At 34.2% G+C, this 18,338-nt stretch overlaps 1 protein-coding gene across 1 annotated transcript in view; it reads left to right on the top strand.

Moving 5' to 3' along the window:
* LOC128556562 (androglobin-like) overlaps positions 1-18,338 on the top strand; it is a 62,321-nt gene that overhangs the window by 38,714 nt on the left and 5,269 nt on the right. Inside the window, exon 19 of the mRNA XM_053542069.1 lies at positions 12,930-13,141. Within this exon, the coding sequence (XP_053398044.1) occupies positions 12,930-13,141 (212 nt within the window). The remainder of the gene's footprint in view (positions 1-12,929; positions 13,142-18,338) is intronic.

The raw sequence follows: 18,338 nt of genomic DNA, 5'->3' as shown, positions 1-18,338 counted from the left end.
CCCCGTACATTCAATCAGGGTTGTTATATTTCGATCTTCTCAGATCGTTCAGCACGAATTTTATGTCGTGTTATTGGTACTGTTTAGTTTCAAAACATGACCATTTCGGCCTGGGTGGTTCCAATATTCCCGCTTTCATAGTCTTGGGTATTGTATAATCACCCCTTGGATATGGTGCCTGCTTTTTAATTTTGTCTTTTGACAGTTCCTGTGATACGCAGGCTCCATAACCTCAGATCCCCTTCCTATATTCAAGTTTGTTTAGTTCTGCCCATTGTTTTCTCGTTTGGGGCAAACCCATTATTTTATCTGGGGACCAAACGCCGCTCTTCATGGAATTACACGCCTCAGCACGTGTATCATTGAAGGTTCCATGTTCACCGCCGTTTGAATACATCTGCGGATGTCTCTTAATTGCTTTTTGTACTTTTAGCATGTGTAAATGTTGAGTTCTACTCAACGCGAGGCTAGAGGGCGTGGACGGTAGCATGCATTTCCACTACCGTCCGTGAACAAGCTCTTTCAAACCGACCCTGCAACATTTTCGTTTTTGTCGTGTTGAGCGACCTGTGAAGTTTCCACTTTTCTCTATTTCTGTAGTGGCCCGGAGGCACCTCTACCATTAAAAGCTGGCAAAATGGCAATATGCTCTATATTGCTTCGGTGTAACTGCAAAAAAAAATATATTTATGGTTTCGCATGGCGGAAAAATGACAAGAACGCGTGAACTAGGTTAAAATTCAGCCCGGGTGTGAAGGAATATAGCCCCAAAGCCTCTTGAAATGAAAGTGCCATTTTTGAAAATAATTACGTTTCCGTCAAATCACTGCCAGTAATACTTTTTACATACAAATGTATTCTAAATCATCGGAGTTAATGGATAGTCTATAAATGTTAACATCCGAGTTCAACGACAGCACTAGCGGCCGTTTTCGACAGACTTTTTTTCCGACCATGCCTATTTAACAGCTAATATACTTTTTCAGGAATAACGTAGAACCCGGAAACTTCACACAGGTGTGCCGAAAGGACACATCTGTTAAACCAGATGATAAATGTTTTCACGAGTTGTTCATAAACAAAACAATCTTCGCAAAACTTAGGATTTTTGCTCGATTTTTCAAACTGAAGATTTTGTTAGCGAATATTTTAAAACATAACGATCGTTTTCGGCCCAGAAATTGTAAATGTAAGCCATGGTCATTCCTTGACAAAACTGTCAAGTTGATCTGCAAGAATTGGCTTCGTTTTAATAGAAATATATGAAAAACTTTACCTACCGATTTCCAGCTGGGTTACATTTCCTGCGGGCGTCAAGATAGCCGGTTATCCAGTGTGAAAACTACTCTTATTTAAGTTGTTATAATAATTGATGACAGTGCCTGTGGTACCCAAAGCGAAAATATATTTAATTAAGTCCCAGCTGGAAAACTGAAAAAATGTACTTGGTATCATTCACCTTTACATATTACATTACATTTACATATACATCCAAAATCGTAGAATGGAATTGTATATACGAGTACAAAACTTAAAGATATTGAGGCAAAACTAAGGTTCATGTAAGTACACATGTCCCTTATTTGCAATTGTTTTTCCTTTCCAATAGGAAGTCTCACAGACTGAGCAAATGTGAGCAAATGCTTCACACTGGCTTCAAACACAATAAATGAAGGCAGTCTGTTATACGTGGGGTACTATAAACGTTTAGATTTTGAAAGGAACACTCTTTTTTGTATATTTTTTCCACTGCAACGGAAAATTTAGGGTATTGGATAAGATGTGTTAGTAGGATTTAGAAAAGTCATTTGAATTAATAAGCATTTATCGTTCTGAATGGTATAATTAAAATTTTCCCTGACATTCCCTAGAAAAAAAACGCATTGTGTTTCACTTTGTGTTTCAGTATTTTGCTTGAAGCTACACTGGAAGTAATGCTCAAATAAACATGAACTGTAAATTCCTATGGGTAATGCTAAGAATTACTGTCAATACCCACAACAAAAAATCATTTGCAGGCGTTTAAATGAACATTCAGAAACGTGTAAGCATTCAGTTAGTGTTTTTCTATGCACAGATGCACGGCTAAATTCGGAAAATGGGGAATGTGATATAACAAAATATTGGCTATGTATTTCGTTAATAGTAAATTATTACTATTATTTTTATGCTTCTCGAAGGGCGAGCATAGTTGCCACTTTGTCCGTCCTTCTGTCCATCCGTCCGTCTCTCTGGAGTATAACTTGAAAAATATTAACGGCATTTTATTGAAACTTCACATAATTATAGAGGCCATTTAGACAAAAAGAACTGTCAAAGGACCATAACTCTACCTTACCTAGCTTTTGAATTATCTTCCTTTATTATACAAAATAAGGCTTACTTGAAAAGTATTAAATTAATGACATTTCATTGAAACTTCACAAACCGATCGAGACCAATGACGGAAAGTTCAGTGTCAAAGAACTATAACTCATTGACACTTGACAAAAATGATAGAGGCCATTGATGGGAATTGCAGTGTCAAAGCACCATAGCTGTACCTTACCTAGTTTTTAATTATCTCCATCGAGCACATGCATTAGAGAGCATCATTCAGTTTTACCGATTCCTTGCTGTGACTGAAATACTGTTAAAAAAGATAGTTAAACGTAAAACAAGCGCTACCGAATTATTATGTTTGATTTGTACTGTATTCAGTCTTTTAGTTTCAAAGTAAATGTAAGCAGTAGATACCCGTTTCGTTAAATATAGAGGACTTGAGACTGACTAGTAGGCCCTCCATCGTCTCGGAATCCAGGAATTTACTACAGTAAACCCTCAAAGAACTATCATGAGTGGTCTTATAAAACTGCTTTTTAAGCGGAAAGGAATAAATCTTTGCACAATATTTTTAAACTTGAAACGTGAACAATATTGAGGAAATTGTTGCTCTAACAAGTTATCGTTTAGGGAGTAAGACTATATCGATACATGCAAAAAAATGTATAAAGTTATTTTTGAAATTTTGCGATTTTGTCCATATTAATTAGGCTTCTATACATAAAACTTAGTTTTGATATGAATTTTCCTTTTTATTATCAGTACTGCGTTATAATATTGGACTGCTTTCATTTGGTTATGCTACTTTGATTTTAAATTTACTATTGCTTAATATTGGGCTTCACGAGTACATTGATTCTGTATATAAATCGCATTTCTCGTGCAGTCCAATATTAAAATAATATTGGACTCCACGGGGGAAGTACTGTACTGAGTCCCATTGAAAGCAGTCCAATATTAAAAATACAGTACTGTGACAAGAAAGGAGTGACGTCATGACAATGTTTTAAAGTATAATATAAGCTATGTGTAAAACTTTAACATTACAATAAGCATATTCTAAGTCGAAAAGGGGCCATAATTCACTCAAAATGCTTGATAGTGTTGCCTCCTCCTTTTTACAGACTGATGTCATGATAGTAAACAAGTATGCAAAATATCAAAGCAATAACTCAATGGACTTTGAAAATACTTGGGGTGGTACGCAAACTTTAACATTTGTCTTACGCTTACGCTCACGCCGGCGCCGGGGCGAGTAGGATAGCTACACTATTCTTCGAAAAGTCGAGCTGAAAACAGTTGTGCCATGATGGCTTTATTTATAACAAATACCGATCCGGTATGATAATTATTGTTAATCACGCCTTTTTCAAGCCCCATACAAATACCGCTAAACATGATCATCGCCAGGCGGCTATCGGTTGACAATAGACACAAAGGATACAATGGATTGTGTTTGTCACATAGTGAAAGAAAATTGAAACTGACAGCCGACTGCTAAATGGTGAACGAAAATTAAAACATATTCGATGTTTTTCATGGTTTATTAAACAGATAAAAAAAAACAATAATAAAAACGGCTCTATTATCATATTACACTTAACCGGATTATAATGGCGACTTGTAACGTCGTATCACAGCATGCCAGGACAAAATTCTCTGCGGATTTTAAATCTGCGGTTTTATTGTCTTCCGCAGAAAACGCAGAAATAAAGTTCCCGCAGAAAAAAGTCCTTATACGGTAATATGTTTACAATTGCGTAGTTCAAAAAGGTATATTATAAATAACAAGGTGCTTCCATGGCCGAATTGTTAAGGCCGTTGTTTTCAAATTGCTTGCCACTCACCGATTTTGGTTCGATTGGTTGTTCTATCCATGTGCTCGCCCAAAGGAGTACCTGTGGCCTTCCACTACTATCGCCTCATGGCTTTTAGTTGTGTCGCTGTGACGATGAAAAGATTTTATTTGTTTTACAAAATGAAATTAAAAATACAAACACTACACATAATTAAGTTTTGGTCTTTGCCTTCCATCCATCTGCCTGTCAGTATCACTACGAAACGACCTTGCTCATATTGTCAGACACATATGCAGTTGATTTAGACTAGTTTTTAGAAATGACACTCTAATACTCTTTTCATAATTTTGCTTACATTTTCTTGTCAAATGTCTGTCAAGATACAGAACATACCTTTCGTTATATTGGCAAAGCCGATCCACATTTTTTGATGTTTCTATTTAAAGACTCCTCACTCAGAAGCAAATATAAAACTAGACAATAATAAGATATTTTTACTCGCAGAGAACATAATTATTAGGTGTTTAGGTTTTAAAACAAGTTTGAGTATCCAAGGCAATTGTCATATTTATCGTACGGGATTCTCTACACTTCTGTTTTTCTAGCACTGGAGACCCAACATCTAATCTTGCTCGCTCTGGGAGTTATTGCCTTTCACATTTTTAAAAAATCTTTTACATGTCTATTGCACAATAATGATAAAAGCATTGTACGGATAACATCCCATACATTACAACAGAAATACATTGCTATTTTGCGAACCTACATGTACATTAATCGTATTACTGATAGCGCTGTTTGTGTATGGTATTTTTGTTCCATTCCTCGCATAAGAGCAGTGCACAATAACACGCACTGGTAGTATGATTTTATGACCGCAGGCAAACGGCTGCCATTTACTTATCACAACTTTTTCGTAGTTTTAGATATATGCATGAGTACAAGGTAGAATCAATTTCGGTGACACAAATATATGAATATAATAAACAATTCTTTACAATCGATACAGTGCGTTAAACGAGACGGTTGTGATGACACAAGGTCGCTCACTTGTGTTTCACATATTGTTTAGATATAACAGTTTTGGTAGTGGTTCATGCATGGAAAATAGCTGTGAAACGAAAGTGGAAATCGGCCAGCGTTTTTAATTATATGTTATTTATCTATATTTTTAAGATATACGTTATGCATATATGAAAAAGTGACTACTCCACTAGGAGGCCACCAGACTGGAATAATTTGAACAAACTTGGTATTTGGTCATCGAAGGAGTATTTCTTTCTAATCATTATTTCGTTTGGAACCCGCCCGCTTAGCTTAGTAGGGAGATCATTGGTCTAAGGATCGCTTGGTCGCGAGTTCGATCCTTGGGCGGGGCGTATGTTCTCCGTGACGATTTGATAAAGACATTGTGTCTGAAATCATTCGTCCTCCACCTCTGATAATTTATGTGGGGAAGTTGGCACTTACTTGCGGAGAACAGGTTTGTACTGGTACAGAATTCAGGAACACTGGTTAGGTTAAGTGTCCGCCGTTACATCAGTTAAATACTGTTGAAAAACGGCGTTACCCGTACCCCCACCACCTCAAAAAATCTCCAGCTTTGATGGTAAGGTGTCCTTCAGTGCATTGCTTCATCACGAGCGGGCACCTTGGTTCCGTAAGCCAGTTTAATGGCTTCCTCACATAAAGAGCAAAACTTTTACCAACATCTTTGAAGTTAGCGACCTTTACCATGCAGTCACTGAAGGCCCTGATACTGTAATTCATAGACCATGTTGTCTGTTAATTAGGTACATTATTCACAAAGATTGATATATGATTTGATCTGGTGACAAAGTACTATGAAAAGTAGAAAATGTTGTCTCTAGAGTATAACAATGTGTTTTATGTTTTAAACCCGTGACCTAGCTTTGTCAAAGACAAACAAGTTTTTCATTATCAGATAGAAAAGACTGCCTCAAATACGAGTATATTAACAATGTTTCAGCCTACTGACTTAGTTTATAACCTGATATCACTCAATTGTGAATTTATCCAAAATTTAATAACGACAAACATTCTGACAAAGTTTTGTGATAATTCAGTGTAAAATGTAGCCTAAAAATTGTTAACAAAGCTTTTATATTATTTGATTAATTGACCCTGTCTCAGACCGCAGGTAAACCAGATTTATTTTGACGTACATTTCAAAGAGGCAACATTTTGACATGAACTAGAAAATGTTTACTCTAGAGTGTTAATATGATGTTTATATGATTTGGTCAGTGACCTAGTTTTCGACCTGAAGAAATCTAATTTTGAACTTTACATATACTTCTTAGAGACAAACATTCTGATAAAGTTTGATAAAGTTCAAGTTAACAATGTTTTCTATGATTTGACGCCCCGAGTGAGACTCGAACTCATGTCGATGAGGGGCATGTTTTTTAAAGCCAGCAACCTTAAGTATACTGCCATGGAGGCCGCCCGCCAAAACAACTGATTTTATAGAGACATACATTCTGACATAGTTTTGTGAAGATCAAGTTAAATTAGAGTAAAGTTAACAAGGGTTTTCAATGATCTGACTTAGTAACTTAGTAAACATTCTGACAAAGATCAAGTGCAGTACATGTGCACGATTCTGCCCGTATAGTGTTAACAATGTTTTCCAATTAATTAACCTGTTGACGTAGTTTTAGACCTAATATGTCCCAGTTTCAAACCCATCTGAAATTGTATTGATTTAACACTCTAACATAGTTTCATGACGATCTGATCAATAGTGAGAGTGTTAACAGTAACATTGTTGACGAAGGACGACGCATGACGCACGACAAAGAATGAAATACTTTTTTTTTAAATAAACAAAATAGCAGGTCGGTAGAAATTTGCCAAATTTTTGATTATGCAAACTAGTACTATGCCATGAAATATAACCCAAAAAGTCAAATACACCCATGTTTGTTTTTAAAATATTTTTTTACCATTGACCTAACGAATGAAACGACGTTCATAACGCAACTTGTACCAATATCGGTGACTAGGCAAGTTTGTTAACTAAGAAAAAATATCTGAAAGTTATTTAACTCTTAGATATTTATGCCTCTCATTTTCGAAAAAGTGGGGGTATGTTGCTTTGCACCTGTTGGTCGCGTCGGTCGGTCGGTTGGACCGTCCCTCCGTCCGTCTGTACACTGAACAGTTCCCATCCAATAACTGGAGAACCACTTGACCCAGGATTTTAGTAGATGAATGTTTTGGGGTCAGCGGGTCAAAGGTCAAGGTCACGGGTGGACCCGAACCTTGAAACTGTTTCTGTCCAAATATTTCAGAACTTGATAGCATGGTGGGTCTTATAAAGTAGATGAACTGTGTAGTGTTTGGAGTCAATATGTCAAAGGTCAAGATCACATGGGCCAGAATCACGAAAACATTTTCCATCCAATAGCTGGAGAACTGTTCGACCAATGACCTTGAAAATTAGCAGCATCATTGGACTTATCATGTAAATGAGATGTGCAAGATTTCGGGTCACTTTGTCAAAGGTTAAGGTTAGGAACGTGAACATCGAAAACAATTTTCTCACGATAACTTGAGAACCTTCAAATTTGATAGCATTATTAGATTTAATAAGGTAGAAGACACACCGTCATGTGAGCGGAAAAACTAGATAACTGACATTTTCATAATTTTTCAGGAATGCCAAAAAACTAAGAACTCCTGTTTTAATTTGAGTATATATTATATGTGCATATTTTTCCAACAGTTGAAAATATATAAGATTTTATACCTTAGATGTATTAAATATGCACATAGCTTTATTTTGTTCCAAAACTGTTTTGTACCAAAACAGGTTAAATGCTCATAACTGGCTTTTGCATCATCTTTGTGTGTGCAAAACGTAGCTAAGTACACTTCCCTAACGCATTTTTGCTCAACCAAGCTCAAAATAAAGATTTGTATATGCTTAGATAATGAGATGAATAGATTTTAAAGTTGACTCACACACATGACAAGTATGGTTGTTAATCATCTTCATGATTAAAGATATTGTATAATGGGATGAGGTTTACTTTACTACATTCAGTTACAACTGATGGTAATTATTATAATCATTTGTGTAAATGACTTGAAAATGTAGTAACCCAGTGCAAGCCAGTGACTGAAATGGATAACTTAATAATAATACCAAACAGTATAATGCAACATAACAAAGGGGTCCGGCACATGAGTGGATTGAGTTATGTTACTTATTTACTAATACTAATGATACTAATATGACTACTCCCTAGACTATAATTATAGCTCTAAGACACAAAAATGTCACAAAACTCAACCCACTCATGTGCCAGACCCCTTTGCAACATAATAAAGATAGATAAATACTTTTATTCCTCCAATAATTTGAAGTATAGCACAAATAGACTCTCCCACAGAAAAGTAGTTAAATAGATGGTAATTGTCGATCCCTAAATAATTCAGAAGCAACATCCAAATATTTTATGTTGGAAAATGTTATTTTTAATTAAGCTAGAGGGATTTCCCATAACAGGCTAAGTTAGCTTTACTTTATTGAAAACACTTTAATGATGTAACCTAATCTTATACCATGTGTTTCTGCACACCACTGTCAGCTTATGGTTTTGCGTTACATATTTAAGTTTGGGAGCTGGTTTACAATTGGTCATCTTTATGACTTCAACAAACAATTCCCAACCAAATATAGGTCTTAATTAGGCCTAACAAAAAATTGTTTCCTAAACATGCTCAAAAAATTAGGGTAGGTATTTCGGTATTTCTTTTTTTTTCTTCTTCTTCTTTATTTATGAAGTAGGACTTTTCGGAAATTATTTTTTGTCAAAAATGAATACCAGTAAGAGGGTTTATGCCTTTAGAGCATTATTAAGTTGCTTTCTAAAATCATGATTATGTTTAAAAACCTACAAAAAATTCTCCAAGGCCATAAAAACATTTAGGGTCGAGCAAGAAATTTAGGGTAGGTTAAGATTTTGGAAACAATTTTTAGGCCTTACTTAAAGTATACCACTAACCCCATCATCTAATGCTCATGTCGACAGTAACACCGACAATGCTCAGGTGATGACATAAATTCATATTTTAAAAAAAGCAACAGAATTGATGAGCTGAAAAAATATGATATTTTTGAAAAAGATTTTCTATCTGGATTTGCTTGAAAAAAATATTCTGGCTTCAACATATTGAAAAAAAAAATTCTGACTCCTAAATCGCAAAAACAAATTCAGGCTCAAAGTCACATTTTAAAAACAAACAAAAAAAATTATTACGATATTTTTTGTTTCGAAACTGCCTTTAAATTTAATATTTTGTAGTTAGTATAATTATTATATCATTGATAGCATACCACTTTTTCTGGGCAGCAGTTCAGTTGACACTGCTGAAGATGAGGTTGATTTTGTGATTCAAAAACAAGAAATAACCTTAATTCCCATATTCTTACACACGTTTCACAAAATTTGTGCACTTGTCATAAAGCTTGGAAGCCATGCGGCGGACATCTTGAATTTTGGCCGCCATATTGATTTTGAGGTTTGGGTATCGATCAAATATTTAAGACAATGTGCCAATATAACCATGCAAAGCGGTTTGTTTGTAGAATTATCTGAATGATTCGGCCAATTTTGAGCTTTTACTAGTTTGTTGTTCTTATCATTTATTTTTTGAATACCAAACCCATCTGTTGTTATGCATTGTTACAGTACTGAGGCCTAGACCTGCATATCTTTTTAAACATAAAACAATAGCGTTTTGTGGTGGTTCACTATGGTAGAATGTGCTTGCAATATGAAATTTACAATGGGAAAAATGACAACTATATAATGCTTAGCTTCTGCTAATAAATTCACATGTCAGATTCAAGCTTGCCAGACAAGGAGGGTATTGATATTAAGCTTTGTCTTATATGCCAAGAAACTACTAAACATCCACTGCAATGTCCTGGGAAACCTTAATCCTAGGATGCAGACTTTTAGAAAGAAGTTATACCTGTCAATATACATTGTCAAGGCTGCACTGTACCAACACAGTCTCGACTAGACTCTAGTTACGGCATGCGACCAGCCGCTATATTCTTTTTTTTTTTTTTTGGTTGGGTTTAACGTCGCACCGACACATTTTAGGTCATATGGCGACTTTCCAGCTTTGATGGTGGAGGAAGACCCCAGGTGCCCCTCCGTGCATTATTTCATCACGAGCGGACACCTGGGTAGAACCACCGACCTTCCGTAAGCCAGCTGGATGGCTTCCTCACATGAAGAATTCAACGCCCCGAGTGAGGCTCGAACCCACATCGATGAGGGGCAAGTGAAGTCAGTGACCTTAACCACTCGGCCACGGAGGCCCCGCCGCTATATTCAGTTGCCAAACAGATACAGTAGTACAGGCCACTGACATATGGCTAGAATAAGGTTTTGATCACATTGAGTGGCTAACATATAAAGATGTCCCCTATTTGTGTCCAGTTAGACAAAAGTAAATGGACTGCTGCTTTGGCCCACTCAAATATTGTTACAACAAAAAAGGTAATTTTCTCAAGAAATCTAGTTGTATGTCAAGGACAAAGCATGCCAACGAGGCTACTGTGTGTAGTTCAAGTAATCTACAATTGAGAGCCTACAGTGAATAACATCTTCATGTGAGGAAATTGTGTAATATTTCAAGTCACTCACAAAAAAAAACACAATGGAATATCTACACGTACAATGTTGGAGCATATCTCAGGAACTGAACTGATACTGGACTATTCTGATATTTGTTAATTCAGACAAGGAAGCTCAGACGCTGAGTCAATAGATACCATTTTGTTTTACATCAGACCTAACCCTACTGCCCAAAAACGCTACTTGGTAACTTCTGAGGAGCTGTCACCCGTTCGACAATGATTCATGACATATATCGTAAATGTTCTAAAAGGAAAATTGTGTCTCTGAAAAGTTAACTTAAAAAATTAATATTTATTTCTGGTTCTCTCCACGTTAGGCAATATGCCGTTAGAAACAATGTCTGATATACTGTCAACACTTCAGACTCTGTCTACAAATGGCCCGTCAAATGAAGCATCCATAATTAATGCATTGTTATTGGATGGAGCTGTAACTTTTGAACAGACGGGAAACGGCTCCCACTAAAGCGTTCAAAGCGTCTTCGTCATTGATATTTCAACCATAATGAAAAGGTTCTTCTCGGATTTTTTTAAAGTGTGACATGTATGGGACATCTACTTGTAGGACAGTCTCAAGGCTAGTTGTAATCAAACTATATTCGTTTGCTATAAAAGGGGAAGAAACACGTACTTCCCTTGAAAACAACATTGGGGCTAACAGCGTATGCCTTTCAATAAGTAGTTTAGAGGTTTTTTGCTCTTTGATATGACAGAACATGTGCATCAAAATCAGTGTCAATGCTGACAGAATGGAGATGTGAACACAGAAGGAACAGCAGATTGGTCACATCCTTCCTACATTGGCACCGCTACTGTTTCATACCAAGAGGGGAAATTAGAATAGACATTTGTTCATTTCCTAATAATTGTTGTAAATGTTTCATTAATTGCTAAAATAAAACATGTTTAAACTAAAAGGGCATTTTAAAAATAAATCTTGGACAAGTAGATGACAATAGAACAAGATATATCAACATAGGTAACTAAGGCTGTATACGGATAACCAGTCCAGACCTATTGTAGAAGATAATGTGTGTAGTTCCCTAGTAAATCAATACCTCCAAATTTTATGGCGGCCATCTTGAATTTCCTCGGCCATATTTATGGATTTATGTATCCAATGTGAATGTCTTATTGTTTTATTTGTTGATTTTAACGTCGCACCAGCTTTTATTGTGGACCCCAGGTGCCCCTCCATGCATTATTTCATCACGAGCGGACACCTGGGTAAAACCACCGACCTTCTGTAAGCCAGATTGATGGCTTCCTCACAAGAGGAATTCAATACCTCGAGTGAGGCTCGGACCCACATCGGTGAAGGGCAAGTGATTTGAAGTCAGCGACCTTAACCACTCGGCCATGAAGGCCCCAATAAATTGTTTTAGGAGCATGTACAAATATATATCTTCTACACTGTTTTCACTCAATGTGCCCAACTGACGCCCGACTTTCATGGAAAAAAATATTTGTGGCGGCTATCTTGAATTTTGTTTGCCATATTGAATATTATCTAATTTCAATTTTACAATTGTTTGAGTGTGTATTTTACAAATAAATGTACTACCAAGCAACATTTACAATTTTCCAAAGAATGTTCAAGTGTAACACAATGTTCATGGAAAGATTATTTTATGGCGGCGGTCTTGAATTTTGTTGGATTTATTTATCCAAGTGCGTGTAATATTATTTGAGGAGCGCATTCTGTAAATATATGTACTACTATGCAGCTTTTCGTAATTTTCACACAATATGCCCATTTTAAGAGATATTTTCATGGAAAATTAATTCTATGTGGCCATCTTGGATTTAGGCCACCATATTGATTTTTTTCTAGTTGCATATAGAATTTATTTCAAGCTAATATTATTTTATTCTATAATGCTTACTTTCTTTATTTTTTCTTGCCATATATACATTGCTAGGGCATTGGTTTATTGAAATGGTATTATTTGCGTCCCTCTTGAATTTTGGCGGCCATTTCGACATTTGCAACCTGCTTTCATCCTTAAATGAAGTATAATATATTCATCTACAATCATTTGATACTTTTCACAGGAAATGCAAATCGTTTCACAGATTTCTTGCACATTAGTCATATGTTTCAATTTGTTATCTGTACACAGGATGGTGATTCTACAGAGATAACTGAACTGAAGACAGATTTAAAACAACGAATTGAAAGCATGGAATCGAGTTTGATCTCAAAATTGAATACGGAAGTTGGAACAATGAAGGCTGAATTGCAGGAGAAAATTAATAGAATGGATATGAATTTGATGACCATCGTACAGAATCTAAAAGACCAGAAGACACAGCAAGCGCAAGTAGCCAACCGGTTGGCTTCTTAAAGTAACAGAAATTTATTTTGCTTGTATCAGCCAATTGATCGAGTGGCAAATAGTGAGAGGGCAACACATAGATAGAAACCCATCTTTTGCCATCACAACTGAAATATCTATAATTGTCACTTTTTAAATTTTCGTAACATCATTTGAACATACACTGTCGTCTTCATGAACTTCTCAACTTTGTTAGTGAAATATTACGAAAATGCAAATGCATTCGAGGCAAATTCAATCTATGCGAATGTTTGAAGAAAACATTTTTGAATAAACACAAGGATAATACAACTAAAGCTTCCTTGCAAGTTGAATTCATAACCCTTGAGCATCGAAGCACCTTAAGCTGTCATTCTATGCATAGAGTGTGTATCCAAACAAGGTGACAAAATCGAAAAAAAAAGTTATCGGAAAGACAACAAGCTCGACTTTTCGGAAGACATTGCCAGTTGAGAAGTAAATTTGAGTTAAACAGTATTTTTAGAATCACATCAAGTCCATACATGGTGAATACGTAGGAAAAAAGCAAATGTCTTGTTAAATGTTAGTTAAAATCTATAAGATTTGTCCAAAGTACTGGCTTAAAAGGAGCGCTGACGCACGAAGGAAAACAAAGTAACAGCTTTTTCAGATACAATGATAAAATAAAGTAAGATATTATTTACATAAGTTAAAAAAGTAGCGTCACAAATTCTTAAAACAAGTTTTCTAAAGAAAGATGGGTGAATATTAATCCTAATTGATCAACATTGATTACATTTAAAAAGTTCGTTTCCAAATAAAGAAGGTTTTTAAAAAAAGCATTTTCTTTAGATCATTATACATTGCACAATTTATAATATAGCTCTCATTTTCAATTTAGTCACAAAACAGTTTATGCAATAGAAACATTTAGGCATGTTTTAAATATAACGATTGGGGTTGTGTTTATCATGGGGAATAACTAAAAACCAATATGGAGAAACACACAAAAAGATTTAAAAATAGAATGAGCACGAACACATGTTACAAATATTTCTAAACAATAATAACTAAGTAATCTGAATTACTAACACGAGGGTACCAGTTACAAACTGATCTGATAAAAGTTTACCTTAGGTATCAGTTAACGTGAAAATACTTTATGAATATTTGTATATATTGTTCTTTATTTTATTTTTGCTAATATGTAGTCACTGTTATATTTTTAATTAGCTATCCTGTATCATAATTGTGATGGATATGATATTGTTTAATAACACTTAAAACATAGATTAGGGTAAGAGTATCGTAAATTAAAGATTAATATACAATTTTTATGTATTGAAACATATAAAATCCATACCAGTTATTCATTAAAGGTCATATATATAAGTCATGTTTCATTGCCTACACATGGAATTATTTGGGGTTCCTGTTATAAAAATAAGAGATTCTTGTATAAAAGCTGACTGACTTTAGTTGAATTCAATAGAAACATGATTAAATCTTAAGTCTTGATGATTCGTGTTAACAAAATCAGAACCATTTGTTTTACATATTATTAGTAACCAAGATTTTTTGCTTTGCATCTACTTTTTATATTTTTGGTATATCATTTATAAAATATGTAAATTGTGTTTTATACACCATCTTATAGACCCTTATATAGAAATATATCACTGTCATACCTTTTTCTGTTTCGAGTCATGTTCATTTAAACTGTTTGCAGTGTTCCAGGAAACCTAGTTTGTGGTATACTTAATGCCGTTTCAGCTCTACTAGTGTTAAATTTACTCTTATATTTTATTACTATTATATAACATTCGAAAACAATCTAAATTTTATGCATGCAAGTGTAACAATGATATTTTTAATTGTGACATTTACTTGGAAAAGAAATGTTTAAAATACATTTCAGACACGCGTCCTGTCTGCTAATGTTAACTTACATTGTTTTCCCCCATTAACTTGAGTCTCAGCCTAAGGATACTAAATCAGTAAAAATACAGAAAATATGTTTCTCAGCAGTTAAAATGAAATAATTGTTGGAAAACCGCAGAAAATGACAGAATGTATTACATATATACTTTGTCAATATTTCGCTATGTTTCCTAAGAAATTATATAAAACAATATGAAAATGAAAATCTGTCAAGACTAATTACCAACTGTACTAACAAAAAGAAGTTACTGTACTAAATATAGTAAATGCATGGTAATCCTGGCATATCTTACTACGAGAAAACATTATATAAGTAAATAATATATTTTAATTTCCTTTTTAGTAATTTCAAGTTGGCAATCTCTTTTATATTTGAAATAAGACTGTTATAATGGTGTTAGGTGTGATACTGTTTGATATATCATAAAACTAATGTACAGCTTAATTATAGATCCCAGTAATGTTTTATGTTTAAACCTATGGGATTCATATGTGTTATTCCTTAAAAGTTATAAGGCCATGTTGCATTGTCATAGCATGGAATTATTTGGGCGTGTTAGTGTATGAATTACACATAGATTCGAAATGTTTTGTGTTTACATATTTAATCAGACTCATTTATTTTTACTTGCGTGTATTAACAAGAATTAAGAATGATTTGCTTTTCATCTATTTTACTGTAATTTGATATATCATTTATAATAGTATGCAGTCTGTAATAAATACGAGGGTTAAAACAGAAGTAATGTCATTATGGCGATTAAAGACATTTCTAATAGTTTTTTTTCTAAAGACAGAATATTTTTGAACTTTACGTATACATTATGTATCTACTTCAGCAATTACTCTATCAGTTTCATAAGAGTATGCCATCCTGCCCGTTTGTAAAGTATTAATAGGATCAATAAATATCAAGTTTGAAATTGGTATTCAAAATGAGAATCAAGTGCTAAGGCAAACTGCGAATCATTAAATATTCACTTCAATACACATAATATTGCATCAATAACACAAAGAGTATACAAATTCTAAAATTCAGTTGAACAAAACAAAAGAAATAAACTTTTGTTTCTGAGAAATTTCCTCGGATATTCCTTCTTCTTACTTGTTAACAGACATTTCTTTTTTCATTGCATTTGCCTTCCTTTCAGGGAGAAACCGACCTATTATGTTTATACCAACTAAAATTGGTTCATTCGATCAACTTGAAATTCCTGATAAAAGGAAAACCAGTAATCAATAGACCTGCGTTTGTGCGGGCAATGACTTATAATGTGTATAATGAAAAGAAAACAACAACTATTCCTATGAAGTTTTTTATCTATCTATAGTACTTTTAAAATTTCATACAAAAATGTACTTACTTTAAGTTACCAAAATATAGATTTGCAGCTGTGGTCGCCCCACGTCTCTTTCTATATGGACGTCAGAAATGTTTGTTACTAAGCCTTGGTTCTACTTGGCAAATTTTAACCTCCAGGATTCAATTAAAAGAATGAAACTCTTTTTTGGTGTTTATACGAAATGATCGGCAAATCCATGAATGGCGCTTGCGATTCATGCACAATTTGCCGGTCATATTCTGTCGTTCATTTCAGATTAACACTGAAAAAAATGTGTTATTTCTTATATTTACATTATATGTCTTTCCCATTTATAAAGATAAATTAAACTGCACACATGTTTTGCATTTAACATTAATATCAGCTTCCTTGCCATTCTGTTTACCAGATGGAACAACTGAGTCGTCATCTAAAGAACATTCTCCCTGACTATACGCGGATGTCTTCAAAACAGCAGCTCGTTATCTGTTAGTAGCGTTAACGTAACTCTCGTGTCTTTCCTTTTGCTGTTTATACGAAAAAAACGTCAAAATTTCCAATAAGAAAGAATAAGACGAATGTAAATATCTACAGTTTTTACGATTCATTGCTGAAAGACGTAACTTCTCATCATTTAATTTCATCAGATTAGATGTATTATTTGATATCAAATGGTGATTGTCTCCGATTTGGGTTTTGGGATTTTTATCTTTGTTTATGAAAGAAACACTATTTTAGTGTTCAGAAGTGAACTTTGAAGTTCTTTGTATCAAAAATAAATAATGCTAGATAATGAAATTTACTCGTTAATTCATAACTGAATAGCGTACATCTTGATATACTAGTATATTTTTCTGTAATAATATAACGATGGATAAATGCGCGATGGATGCAGTGACATTACTTCTGGCTCAATCCTCGTATGTCATAAGTAGAAATAAAACACGATCATACCTTATTTTTCCTCTCTGTGTCATGTTCATTTTGCAGTTTGTTTTTAAGCCAAGTTTTATGTATACCAGAAATGGACATTTCAGATTTTGTCTTTTAACGGACAAAGAAATGGTTTAGTTATATCCATAATTCAGATATATGTCCTGTCTGTAAATGTTACATCTGTCACTTCTAAATTACGAAATCAGTAAGGATACACACAGAACATAAGTTTCGCAACTGTGCAAAAGACATATATCCTGAAAATATATAAAATTATAGTACCTGTTATATCATCAGTATGATCAGTGTTTCATTATAAATTATTTGATACAACCTATTAGTAAAATGAAACTTAATTAAGTGGAGCTACCAGGTGGTGTTAAATATTATACCGCCTGATAATAAATCTGTTTTTTTTTTTTCAGTTAGATTACCGTTCTTCTATAAAGGACATAAAGTTAAGTATCAGTGGCTTTACATGAAAGTTTTTTTTAGTTACAGGTCCTAATACTTTTGTTGGAGTTAAGGAAACATAATTGATATTGACAGAAATAGCTTTATGTTTGTGTTCAAAGAATTGACCTCAAGATCGTACGACAGCAAAGAATAGGAACCTGTTAGTATATCTAGAGACTATCGAAAGCTTTGAAACTTATTTATTGACAGATTATCTGCTCTCCAAGCACATGGTAATTAATTGTTTTAACTATTTTTTTCATTCAGAATTGAAAAGCGTTTCTCAACTGGTATCAAAGGTAATTGCCTTGAGTATTGAAAAAAATATATAAAAAAGCCATTATGTACAAATTCTGCACTGGTGTTTGTCACGATAGTAGGAAAGTATTTACTGCTGAGGCAACCCAGGTTCGACTCGGACATGTTTTACTTCCTGGTTTAGCTTTTTTTCAAAGTTATTTAGAAATAAAAAATTCTTGTTTTAAACTTCATTATATAAACAAACTTCAGTTTTAAAGAAGATCATTTAGCCAAAATTTGGAGTCTAGTCCCTTGAATATTATCAGAATCATTTATG

The sequence above is a fragment of the Mercenaria mercenaria genome, chromosome 4 (assembly GCF_021730395.1).
Source record: "Mercenaria mercenaria strain notata chromosome 4, MADL_Memer_1, whole genome shotgun sequence".
In the NCBI taxonomy this organism is placed as follows: Eukaryota; Metazoa; Mollusca; class Bivalvia; order Venerida; family Veneridae; genus Mercenaria; species Mercenaria mercenaria.
This window is presented reverse-complemented; position numbering and strand designations above follow the sequence as displayed.